The sequence below is a fragment of the Phocoena phocoena genome, chromosome 14, assembly GCF_963924675.1.
Source record: "Phocoena phocoena chromosome 14, mPhoPho1.1, whole genome shotgun sequence".
Classification (NCBI taxonomy): domain Eukaryota; kingdom Metazoa; phylum Chordata; class Mammalia; order Artiodactyla; family Phocoenidae; genus Phocoena; species Phocoena phocoena.
In genome coordinates this window covers 68,102,119-68,115,791 of record NC_089232.1, presented here as the reverse complement: position 1 = coordinate 68,115,791, position 13,673 = coordinate 68,102,119, and the positions used below count along the sequence as shown (strand labels likewise).

The following is a 13,673-nucleotide window of genomic DNA, read 5'->3' as shown; positions in this document are numbered from 1 at the left end:
ACAGGATTTTATTTATTTACAATTTTCAGGCTGGGCAGCTCTTCTACTGTGTGGTTTGTGACTACCCAAAGTGACATTTTCTGAATTTTAAAATTATCTCTTTTTGCACTGTGAAAAGAGCATATATGATTCATCTTAATATTTCTGAGGATCAGTCGCCAGCGAACAGCTAGTATTTCGGGTGGGAGGAAGGCTTTTGTAGGCAGCTTTTTCACCTAGCATAGAAGTAAAAGCAGCAGAACATGCCTCAGGCGTCATCTGAGATCCTATAAATAGCTCTCTCTTGCACAGTTCTAATCCAGTATCATTATGAGAACCCCCACAGTCCCCGAGTTGCCGAACGTTCACCTCACCCTTGCCTGGCAAAGGCTAATGCTTGTGGTTTACCTGCTGATCGAATACCGTTTCTGAGAGGTTTGACCCAAGGGCCCACTTTTCATTTTGGCTAATCTAATCTAGGTCTTTGGGCCTATATGTCTTCCTGGATATTTTTCCTACCTTCGGCATCTGTAGAACTTTCAAGTGATCCTTTAATCCTAGATCAAGAGTCAGAAAACTACAGCCCGCTGGTTGGATCTGTCTTGCAGCCTGTTTTGTATGGCCTGCGAGCTCAGAATGATTTTTACATTTTTTAAATGGTTAGAAAAACATTTAAAGAATAATATTTTGTGACTTGTAAAAATCGTGTGAAATTCACATTTCAGCTTTCATACATAGAATTTTATGGGAACACGGCCGTGCACACTCGTTTACGTATTGTGTATGGCTGCCTTCCTGTTACAGCATCAGAAGTTAGTAGTTCCAACAGAAACCTTAGGGCTCCAAAGCCAACAATACTTACTACCTGGCCCGTTACTGAAAAAGTTTGCCAACCCCTGTCCTAGACCCTTAAAACCTTCTTTTTCACAGTGACTGTTTCAGAAAAGATAATATACATTTACTGACTTCTGATGTCCATTTTGGAAATTTAACTCTCATATTTTTCCTTACTTATTCTTTCAACTTTAATACCACAAATATTTATTGAGTGCCTACAATGAACTTGGCCTTATTCTTATTTCTGGTGTTTTAGCAGTAAACAGAACAAAGATCCTCATTCTGGAGTAGTTTACGTTCTAGTGAAGGGTGATGGGGGGAGACAGTAAACAAATACAATATGTAGAATGTTTTACGGAGATAAACGCCATTTATACACCATTAAAAAAAAGTAAGACAAGGAAGAGAGGTTACTGGAAAAGGTGGGTTATTTTAAATAGGTTGTTGAGGAGGCCTTACTGAGAAGGTGGTATTTGAGTAAGACCTGAAGCAGGGGAGGAAGCCCAATAGATGGCTGGGAAGAGAGTTGCAGGCAGAGGAACAGCAGAAGAACTGAGCCAGTGCGCCGAGATGGAGCAGCCCCAGCTTATCCTTGGAGGCAAGAATCCAGAGGAGAAGTTACGTTGGATTGGACTGGGCCTAAGGAACCAATCGGTTGGAGCTGCCGTGGGATGAGAGCAGGAGCACTAGGTTTTGCAGGCAGAGTGTGCTGGTGAGAAGGGTAAGTTTGATGTGCATTTTAGACATCCAAGTGGAGGCGTTCAGTAGGCAGTTGGCCATATGAGTCCTGAGTTCAGGAAAGGTCTGAGCGAGAATATAAATTTAGAAGTTGTCAGTGTAAAAGAGGTATGTTAAGCAAGGAAACTGGCTGAGATTCAGGCTCAAACCCCAGACCTTTCCTTCTCTCCAGGACATCTCTCACTCTATGACTAAACAGAACTTCTTTTTTAACCTTGAATTTTCTTTTCTGCCCACTTCGCCATTGGCGATGCATCAGGATGGACCATCATAGCTTCTTATTCCCTCTCCAGGCAGATGCCCTTTTACCAGCAGATATCCCAGGCAGCCCGAAGTATGAAATAGGCTTTTCTCATATCGGGGCAAAAAGCTGCTCTCTGTGGTCCAGGCCCCACACTCCGCCGTCTGCGGAGTTCCTAGCCTATGATTATGTGCCTTGCCGTGTTGAGTAGTCTCTGTGTCCTCCTCCCTTCCAGCCCCAGTCTTGTTTTACTGCTCTTTGCCTTGCCTTTTGGTTACCTGCATGTGACTAGACTTCATTTTGCCCATGTACACACTTAGCAGTTATCATCTTTTTTCTAGTTGTTTCCATGAATGGCGCATCTCCCGTACTAGGCCTGGAGCTCCTTAAGAGCATATCTCTGCTTTCTTCCTCTTCCTGCTTTTGTCCACAGTGCCTTTCAAATAGTCAGTGGCCTAATGCCTCGGAGATGGGAGGCAAATTTGCTTTTACCACACACCTTCTGGTCCTCAGTCCCTGGGGGTACTGAGCAGGGTGTGAGGACCACCTGCACCTGCATCCTCTAGGGAAGCAGGTCCCACCTCAGACCCGCTGAACTTAATCAATTATCAACTTCTCTGGGGTGGGGCCTGGGTATCTGAGCTTTTAATAGGCTCCCTAGATCATTCTTACGCAATCATGAAAATAGCGCAGAGGAAAGATTCCATTCTCACTTTGACTGTGGGCCAGCCTTAAACCTTGGACAAGGCATCCATTTCAAGCCTCAGTCTTCTCATCTCTATAGAGAGTATATTAATACTTGTTACCTACTGTGTAAGGCTGTTGTAAAAATCCAAATGAGGAGCACTTTGGAAACAAATTGTAAAGCGCTGTGTACCAGTAGCCTGACTGACCGCATCTGGTATCTTTTCATTTCTTTGTGTGTGCAAGCCAGGCTCCAGCTACCTATAGATAAGCTCTTTGAGCACAGAGACCAGTGATGTGTGTGTGAAGTTGTCTCATGCTGTTCATAGGACTGAGCTTTTAGTAAATGCCAGCAAACAGGAATCAGGTGGGTACACTTCTCTACCTGGTCAGGCAGAGGGAATTTTTTCTCTGCCTCTTCTTTTGACCATCATTAAAACCTGTGTGCAGTGAGGAGGGAGTTATAAAAATGCTTGTGGGTTTAGTCTAGGGTAACTATTGTATACATTGATTTTCCCCCCCCAGCTTTATTGAAGTATAATCGACAAACTAAAATGTAAGATATTTACAATGTACAATGTAATGATTTGATATATGCATGTATTGGGGTTTTTTTTCAGTAAGTATGTTTCAAAAGTAATTCATAGGAAAAATAACCTCTACCTGTGCAGTAGCAGAGCAGTAAAGCCATTCATTGGAGCCTCAAAGTTCTAACAAACTCAGAATAATTCACTCATTCCTAAAGACTAGTATTTGAAAATAGTTTCTCTTCTTAAAGAAATTTTGGTGGAATCGTACTGCAGGTAACAGGCCAGGGATCAAGATACAACAAGAGGAAACCAGCTTTTCTTTCCCTTTGCCTGTTCATGTCTTGCGTGGCCGGGCATCATTATAAGTAGTTCATACCATATCTTTTTTAACATCTTTATTGGAATATAATAGCGTTACAGTATTGTGTTAGTTTCTGCTGTATAACAAAGTGAATCAGGTATATGCATACGTATATCCCCATATCCCCTCCCTCTTGCGTCTCCCTCCCACCCTCCTTATCCCACCCCTCTAGGTGGTCACAAAGCACCAAGCTGATCTCCCTGTGCTATGCGCTGCTCCCCACTAGCTATCTATTTTACATTTGGTAGTATATATATGTCCATGCCACTCTCTCACTTCGTCCCAGCTTACCCTTCCCCCTCGTGTCCTCAAGTACATTCTCTACATCTGTGTCTTTTTACCCTTCCCCCTCGTGTCCTCAAGTACATTCTCTACATCTGTGTCTTTATCCCTGTCCTGCCCCTGGGTTCATCAGAACCGTTTTTTTTTTTTTTTTTTTTTTTAGATTCCATATATATGTGTTAGCATATGGTATTTGTTTTTCTCTTTCTGACTTACTTCACTCTGTATGACAGCCTCTAGGTCCAACCACCTCACTACAAATAACTCGATTTCGTTTCTTTTTTGTGGCTGAGAAATATTCCAGTGTATACATGTGCCATATCTTCTGTATCCATTCATCTGTCTATGGACACTTAGGTTCCTTCCATGTCCTGGCTATTGTAAATAGAGCTGCAGTGAACATTGTGGTACATGACTCATTTTGAATTTTGGTTTTCTCAGGGTATATGCCCAGTAGTGGGATTGCTGGGTCATATGATAGTTCTATTTTTAGTTTTTTAAGGGACCTCCATACTGTTCTCCATAGTGGCTGTGTCAATTTACATTCCCACCAACAGTGCACACCCTCTTCTCCACACTCTCTCCAGCATTTATTGTTTCTAGATTTTTTGATGATGGCCCTTCTGACTAGTGTGAGGTGATACCTCATTGTAGTTTTGACTTGCATTTCTCTAATGATTAGTGATGTTGAGCATCTTTTCATGTGTTTGTTGGCAATCTGTAAATCTTCTTTGGAGAAATGTCTGTTTAGGTCTTCTGCCCATTTTTGGATTGGGATGTTTGTTTTTTTGATATTGAGCTGCATGCGCTGCTTGTATATCTTGGAGATTAATCCTTTGTCAGTTGCTTCATTTGCAAATATTTTCTCCCATTCTGAGGGTTGTCTTTTCATCTTGTTTATGCTTTCCTTTGCTGTGCAAAAGCTTTTAAGTTTCATTAGGTCCCATTTGTTTATTTTTGTTTTTATTTCCATTTCTCTAGGAGGTGGGTCAAAAAGGATCTTGCGGTGATTTATGTCATAGAGTGTTCTGCCTATGTTTTCCTCTAAGAGTTTGATAGTGTCTGGCCTTACATTTAGGTCTTTCATCCATTTTGAGTTTATTTTTGTGTATGGTGTTAGAAAGTGTTCTAATTTCATTCTTTTACATGTAGCTGTCCAGTTTTCCCAGCACCTTATTGAAGAGGCTGTCTTTTCTCCACTGTGTACTCTTGCCTCCTTTATCAAAGATAAGGTGACCGTATGTGCATGGGTTTATCTCTGGGCTTTCTATCCTGTTCCATTGATCTATATTTCTGTTTTTGTGCCAGTACCATACTGTCTTGATTACTGTAGCTTTGTGGTATAGTCTGAAGTCCAGGAGCCTGATTCATAGCAAATCCTAATAGAACATCTGCTAAGTTCATTTGTTGTTTTTCAGGGATTTAAAAGCTTTTCCATATGCTAACAGAATACTGATGGTAGACATCTGTTAAGGTTGTCCCTCAAAGGCTTTTCTGAGATGTTAACAAACTTAAACACATTTCTGAACAAAAACTTGGTGAGTGTTCATGTCATTAGACAGACTCTGTAATTACAATATTCTCGTCTTTTGTATTTAAGTATAACGTTTCCTTGCTTGCATTTCACCTCCTCTCTCCTGGAAAGTGTCCATCAAGTCCTCTGGCCCTCAGAGTTTCCAGGGGTTCATTTGCCTAGAATGAAAACGTCCCTAACCACTTCAGTTCAGGTACCTAAATAAGTTTAATTAATATTCCTGGAAACAGCCTTACAGGCTCAGTCAGCCCAGGCATCTGCCTGAAACACCCAAACCAGGAGGAACCTGATGGATCTGACACATGTGGAACCAGATGTCACAAAAGTGATCGTTGAAGACCTGAGCGTGGGGTAGATTTAGGTCAGAGAGACCTGGATTTAGATGCCGTTCTGCCATTTTACCACCTACGTGACTTCAGAGATGGTTATGCAGCTCCTCTAAGCTCTAGCCTTCTCATCTGTATAATGGGGTAGCACCTCTCTCAGAGACTGATGTGAAGAGGAGAGGATATCATATAGGAAAAGCACTTGGTATAGTGCCTAATACATAGTACTTCATAAATGGAGCTATTATTCACTATTCCATTCTGTGGAGAATTCATTTTACCAACTAAATCCCTCATGTTGCCTTTTAAACTCTCTCTATTTATACTATGACTAAGCAAAGAATACCTGATTCACATTATCCATATAGTACGCCTCCACATTTTGTTTTGTTTTTTGGCGGCACGCGGGCCTCTCACTGTTGTGGCCTCTCCCGTTGCGGAGCACAGGCTCCAGACGCGCAGGCTCAGCGGCCATGGCTCACGGGCCCAGCCGCTCTGCGGCATGTGGGATCTTCCCGGACCGGGGCACGAACCCGTGTCCCCTGCATCAGCAGGCGGGCTGTCAACCACCGTGCCACCAGGGAAGCCCCACATTTTTAAATTACTCTATTTCATAATTCCATAACCTTCTAAGTAATTTAACTTAGCAATTTCAACTTCTTTAGACTTTGCTCCAAATAGGAACATTTTCTGAGTGTTTAATCATACTTATCATTGTCTCAGAACATTTCCATTTTTATATGTCCCTCTAAAAATGGGAAACAAGAAATGCAATACAGTGCTCTAAGAAGACCTGATTTTATGCTGTGAAGTATGTTTAGTGGAAATACTAGATCAGGTGCATAAATGTAATACAGCCAGGCCCACACTGATGCTTCGGTGAACCTCTCATCCAGTGCGACTCCCCAAATTTTCTCCTACTTATAAACTTAACTTGTCATTCTGATCTTTTATTTTCTTCTCCTGTTATATTCATTGAGTTTTTTTCCATTTTGAATTACAGCCTGATTTTGTTTAACTGAGCGGTGGAGAGACTCTTAAGATGGCTCCAAGTTGAATCTATAAAATGAGACAAGGGCTACAGCAGCTCTAGAAAATGCTTTACTAGGAAAAAGAAAGTCCAGTTAGGAAAAAACAAAAACAAAAAGCAGACTCTTTCCATGGTGTAGTGTTTATGTACTTTTGTGTTTTCAGAACCTACATATGATTTTTTTTTTAATCCTACCCAGTTAACTTCTTGTGACAGATGATATCTTAAGAAAAAGTGAGATGACAAGGTGATGAATTTCATGTATGAAGGCTTTTTGAGGATAATTTCAGCCACTTATACTACTGTTTCAGTATGTAGGTAGGGATTAGTAGGGGTAAGAGTTTTAGAAATTCCACACCATCCTTCTTATGAAAGAATTTCTAAAGGAGAAGGACACAGGCTTTGGAACCAGAAAGACTGGGATTCAAGCCTATCTCAGCAACTTACTTGCTGGGTAATCTTGGACAAGATACTTAGACTCTTAGAACCTCAGTTTCCTCATCTGTAACTTGGGCTAATTAGGTCTATCTGGCAGAGTTCTTGGGAGGTTTAGAGATAACGAAATGCCTGTTAGAGTGCCTGGCAAAAGTGGATACTCAATAAATAACAGTGACTTTTGTCTTATTGTAATGGCTTTCCTGGCAAACCACCAGGAAACATACTCTGTCATTATAGAGTGCCCTAGATTCTTGAGGTCCCTGGCGTTTCTCTACCTTGAAAGGAAATAACAGTGGTGCCCTAGTCACATATTCAGAATGGAAAACTCAAGTCCTTAAACAGATTTAGGCATACAGTTCGTGTTTGTTGGATTGAATTGAAGGCTCACCTTTCTTTAGATTTCTCTTAGCTTGGGGCCTAGTGGCTGCTGGTGTCCATCTATCATCCTTGAAGTTCCCCATTTCCATGCTTCACCCTCCAGCACTCCCCTGACTCATACTATGGAGGAGGCAACCAGGGCAACTTCCTCTCCCTCAGAACCCGGTTCAAAGGCAGAAGGGGACACTAAGGCCGATTGAAGCATCTCTGAACTAACCCTGGACATAGAAAACTCACACAAGAGGCATTCTTGAATAACGTCTCTCTTGGGGTGCATGGTGCTATTTTAATATTAGTGTAACTCTAATTGTTACTTTAACCCTTGAGAGAGATGGGTCCTTTTGAGAGTAGTGTTATCCCCGCTGCACTCATGGAAAGTTGAGTAAGACCAAAGAGAGCAAACTTGGCAGCAGCAAGAACTACAGTTGAAAATCATTGGCCCTTCTTGTCTTCTCCAGTGCCAAATCATGTTTTCTTCATTTTATTTGGCCAGTAAGGTAAAGCCCAACATGGGGAGAAGGGAGTTATTATTCCATAATGAGTTAAAACCCTATTGTCCCAAGTCAAGCTTGCAGACAGGCTGACTGCCTGCATTTTTCCATGTCAAAATGCTCAAAAATATTTCCTTTATGCTGTTGACTGTAGCGATTCCAAGTCTTCAATATCAGAGACGCTCTGAATATTTGCTGACAGAGCAAGGTCCACAAGGGCTCAATTAGCTGTATTTGCGTGGAAACAATAGTATTAGTACATAGACAGTTCTTGTACTAACTGGAAAATGTTTTTCTGGCTAACTTTCGGTCTGTTCAACTCCACTGTTGGAAAGGTTTCTCGAGCTCTGGCCTTGTCCTTCTAATTTCTATCCACAGATTCAGTTTCAGTTCTAAGAATTATCAAGCAGTTTCATGTTTCATTACAGTCCACAAAGAGGTAGACGGTGCTTTCTCATCCAAGCAGCCCTTTTCACCCGTTTCTTCTCCCAAGTTCAGCCTGAGACCCTGCCACACCAATTTTGGTTCCCCACCTTTTAGCCCTGCTTTCTCCCTGCACCGCTCCAGAGATCAGAAGAGTCTACAGCCAGTGGTCCCTTTCATCTCCCCCTTACCCCTTCCCCAGCCCCAACTCAGCCACTTAGTGAGTTAGTGAGGCCCTGCTTCTCGCCAGCCAGCCCTGCATTCCTGGGAATGGCTGAGTGAGGCCGGGCGTCCCTGCACAGGGTGAGTTTTCTGTTGTACATGCTCAGCCCAGTATTTTTTGATTCATGAATATTAAAGGATTCGAGATCACAAGGCCTTACCTCCTCCATCTTGCACACTTTGAAAACATAATAGCTCTTTTATTTCAAGGCACTTGACTTTGTTTATTCAGTGCGATCAGGGCAGCATTCAGGCTATAGCAAGCCTGTTAAATATTTACCAATGAGGTGGATATTTATACATGAATCAGTGGCACTTATCAGCGTGTGATGCTGGAAGTCAGGTTCAGAACCCTCACAGGCAGAGAAACTGCTGAGTTAAATAAAGCGTGCAGCGAGTGTCCTTTAAAAACTCAACTCTCATTTAAAACTATCCTTGCTGGTATCTGAAGTGCTTCACACATTGAGGCTTCCCCTGCACAGCTAAGTCATTCACGATTGGACATGACAGAGTGGTCGGTCCCTCACATCCAAGAGGCAGTGAATCCGGTTGTTTGATGGTTGGGGTGGGAGAGTACTGAGGTGTGAACAAAATCGGGAGGAATACTTGTCCTGCTGCCTTGTGGAAAGTTGTAAGGGGAGATGGGCTGTACAGCACAGTGCCTGCTTCGGTGGTGGTCTGAGTGCTTCTAGAAGCCCTTTAGCCTCACTGGAATCCTGACCCTGCTCACTTACCGGCCATACCCACTGTGTCTTTCCATCCCTGTAGCCCTTTTTTTTTTTTCCTAAGATTTAATTTTTTATTTATTTTTGGCTGCATTGGGTCTTCATTGCTGTGTGCAGGCTTTTTCTAGTTGCGGCGAGCTGGGGCTACTCTTCTTTGCGGTGCGTGGGCTTCTCATTGCGGTGGCTTCTCTTGTTGCGGAGCACCGGCTCTAGGTGTGCGGGCTTCAGTAGTTGTGGCGCATGGGCTTAGTTGCTCTCTTCGTTGCAGTGTGCAGACTTCTCATTGTGGTGGCTTCTCTTGTTGCAGAGCATGGGCTCTAGGCGCACGAGCTTCAGTGGTTGTGGCACGCAGGCTCAGTAGTTGTGGCTTGTGGGCTCTAGAGAGCAGGCTCAGTAGTTGTGGCGCACGGGCTTAGTTGCTCTGTGGCATGTGGGATCTTCCCAGACCAGGGATCAAACCCATGTCCCCTGCATTGGCAGGTGGATTCTTATCCACTGCGCCACCAGGAAGTCCCCTTGTAGCCCTTTCAAGATTAAAATCCCCCCTGCTCTCAGGGAGGTACATAATTCAGCAGTAACAGCAGCCTGGGCTCTGGCAACAGGCTTCCCTGAGTTCAGATGCTGGCTTTACCATTTCCTAGTTGTGTGAACCCAGGGAAATTTCTTCTGCTCTCTGAGCCTCAATCCCTTCACTTTTAAAATCACAGTGATAATTCCCACCTTGTTGAATTGTGGAGAGGATTAAATTAGATAATGAGAAGGCACCTAGCAACAAGGGTTAGTTCTTGATAATCACAGAAGCAGAGTGCAGAGAGATGGGCCTGGCAGCAGAGCAGCTGGTCATTGGATTTCTCCATACCTCTGCTTCTTTCTATTATTATAGGTAATTTTTGTTTAATGGCTGTATTTCAGAGGCAGAGAGAGAGTTTCAAGTTGAGAGGATTACTCACACGCTGTTTTCACTCCTTGTATTCAATTTAGTGAATGATTAAGAACTTATCCTGTAATACTATTTACAGGTCAAAGGCCATTACTATCAATTCTAGGGAACTGTCCGAATTTTTTTTTTTTAATTTTATTGTGTTAAGGATTGTTCCTCTAAGCAACCTATGAGAAGCCTGGATCTTGTTCTTCTCTGTTGTGCAGATATTCCAAGAACCACAGGCTGTAAATACTGGATTTATTTTTCCTGTACTATAGAATTTTCTTCTTAATCCGTTTTCCATCCTAATGGAACCATTAGACACTTCCAGTGAGATGTGTGCCCTCTGTGTACTTTTGCATGAAAAGAGGGGACATAAAGCCTTCCTCTCGTTCACAGAAAGTCATAGGAATTTTCCTAGCCTTCTTCAGAGTTGAGGCTAAATCTCATCCAATGTCTACTCTGAGAGTAGCGAATGGAAATGATGTCCTTGCCGATTCTGTGCAGTTGCAGGGTGTACATGACATATTCGTGTCATACTTAGTCAAACGCTGTCTCAGAATTTTCTCAGTTGTCAGTTATTGTGCTTTTTAATTACCGTCTGAGTAGGATAAGCCAACAGCGAATACTTCCACTCCATATTGAGTTGCTCACACCACCTGGAATTTTGTTTGTTTCTTGGGATTTCTCATTCCTGTAAATAAATAAACATAATATTCATTTTTACCGGAAAAATTAATTTCAGAAATCTGTAGTCAATAGGGAGACAGGCTGGATCTGGAGTCCTTTGAGCAGTTACATATATTGTTCCTTGTACCACAAACTCTAGGCTGAGTCAATCTGCTCTACACTATTTGAGAATGATTTTCTAGACTGTTACTGTTGTGAAATGTTTTGCTTCCATTTACAACCTCGTTACTGTGGGGACTTGGGTAATGAATAATCACAACATTAAGAGATTTTAGGGGTCTCTTTATATTCCGTTGTCTTACAGAGGGGCTTTAAGAGGCTTACAGAAATATATACGTTAAAATAAAATTCAAATAAGAAAAACAAATGAGGACCGAAGGAAAGTGAGAGTAGGAAAGAAGATGAAATCAAGATTAAGGATGATATACAAAATGCATGCTCTAAGGTTCTGAACGATTTTTTTAAATAATCTTAACGCTGGTTAATTAAACTGAAAAGAGAATATCCAGGAAAGTTCTGGAAAGTGTTTCTGAATCAACAGCATCTTAGTGTTTGGATTGATGATTTTTGACTGTACCTTCTTGTTTAGATGAATTGAATATCAGTGTTTACTGGGATTAGTTGCACACTTCCTACCCATATTGACCCACAGACACGGGACCCCGGTGTTTCAGAAAATGTTTAATTAATTGCCACCATTTAAAAATTGAGAGATTAAATCATCTGGATTTCTGGCTTCACTTGAAAAATTAGGATCTGGTAAGACCAGGCTTGTATTCCTACATGTCAGAGATAGCTGGGGCTGATCAGTGAGAGCCCTTCCCACTGTGCACAAAATCCCCAGTTCCTTCAAGAGTCCCCACCTGGTTCTCTCCACTCATTTACAAAACCTGCCTGGGCTGGGTAGACCCCAGGCTTTTGCATCCCCTGCCCTAGACCACTTGCCTCACACTAAGAATGAGGAAACTAAAGCCCAAGGAGGCTGCCCAGGGCAACAAAGCCGGTGAGCCGCAGAACTAGTCCCTTTGGTACACTGTTACGCCATTGTGTCAGTTCAGTTTTGTTCAGTTTAATGAATGACTTAGCTTTGCTCAGCCCAATTATGAACTGGGCATAATCAAGAGTATAAAAGCCTGTGTTTCAGTAACAGGTACAATCCATTAATGTTGGTAAGACATTTACCCACGCCAATCAAGATTTACTAATTTGTACTGTTGTGTGATAGGATCAGGAGTTGTCATTAATCGTTAGCTGTTAGTCATGTGTAACATGAACATGTTGTTTTAACAAAATGGCTAGAATATATGTGGAAATGTAGTCGTAAAGTGAAGCCCCTGTAACCACCGTCATTACTTCAGGCAGTTGGTGGGCAGAGTTGGACACGAGAAGCCAAGTCTGTGTGGGGTGTCACTTAAACTGCCTGAGCCCTGAGAGAAGTGTCCATTGTTCTGTTGTCCTTCCAGTGCACTTGGCGGCTCCTCGGCTCTTCATATCCCAGCTTTTCCAGGAGGAGGATGTCTCATTGATTATGTTCCTCAAGTGTGCCACCTGCTCACCAACAAGGTAAAAGCAAGTCCTCTGCCTCCCCCACCTCGTGAGGCTCCTTCCTCCAGTGTCATCTACCTAGCATCACGGCGCACACACCATCCTCTGCACCCCATCCTCCTAGTTTCAGCCTCCGTCTGACATCGACCTTTCCTACTTTGAATTACATCTCATCAGTTTCTCTCCTGATTTCTTTGCCCTCCTTCCTTTTCTGAGGATTCTGACCTCCTGTTCCAGTCTTATCTTCATCTTTTAAACGTATATCTCCTGTTTCTTGAATTTCCTGTATGCCCTAAGTTTTTGCTAGATCTTACACCTCCTTACAGTTTAAAATTTTTGAACTTTCATTTCCCAATTATCTGTTGCATGCGTGCGTGTGTGTGTGTGTGTGTGTGTATGTGTGTGTTTGCCACTAGTTAATATCACAGTAATTCTGTAGAGCTGCTTTTATCTCTTCCTGCTTTTCTGTACTGCACTTCTTAATAGTTGGCTCTTGGTTCTCCCTGTCATGTCCAGGAGCAGTTTGCCAGAGTCCTGCTTCTAGGCGCAGGATTTCCAGGTCAGCTTGTCTTATAGTCAGGCACATCGGATTATCTAAAGCCGTCTCTTAGCTGTGTTAATGAGCCCTTACACTGGCAAGTAGCTGAGTTTCCACTAATGGTTGTTGTCAGCTATTTCTACAAAGTATAGAATATGCTTGTTGATGTCCAGCCAGTGTATGTAGCTAAAAACCGGAGATATTAATCCGCAAGCAATACTGACTTTGTTTCTTCTCCCACATGGACTCAGTTTGCTTAATTCCCCAAATCCTATTTTCTTTGCTCCTGTTGACTTGTTCACAATGGCTTGGAAAGTAAATCTTTTGTTTGTCTCTTTCATTCAAAAGATAGCTCATCTCTATACAGAAAATATTTTAGAAATATAATAATATTTCAAAGGCTTCAGTATTATTTTTTAAATGTCAGAGAAACTAAAATCTGGCAACTCCACCGTCTGTGGGCTCGGCCCAGATTCCAGGGTATTTAACTCTCACAGACTGGTTGCTGCTCATTGGACCAAATTCCCCCAGCCACTGCCCTCCTACAAAACTGATCAGAGCACAGATTTCTTATTTACACTGGGGGACTTTGCACTGCCTTCAAATCTAGATATCCCAGTATTATAGAGAAAAATGCAAATTTGGTCTTCCAGAACCAAGAAGAAAAGCCTTTTTAAAGCTCTCCAATTGAGATTAATTTCTAGTCTTACATTTTCCTCAAAAAAATTGTAATACCATTTTCCCAGAAATACAAGAATC

At 42.3% G+C, this 13,673-nt stretch overlaps 1 protein-coding gene across 2 annotated transcripts in view; it reads left to right on the top strand.

Moving 5' to 3' along the window:
• Positions 1-13,673, top strand: part of BABAM2 (BRISC and BRCA1 A complex member 2) — a 437,255-nt gene that overhangs the window by 325,057 nt on the left and 98,525 nt on the right. For both annotated transcript variants that reach the window (XM_065890615.1, XM_065890614.1), the window contains one exon: positions 12,295-12,394. In XM_065890615.1, coding sequence (XP_065746687.1) covers positions 12,295-12,394 — 100 coding nt within the window. The remainder of the gene's footprint in view (positions 1-12,294; positions 12,395-13,673) is intronic.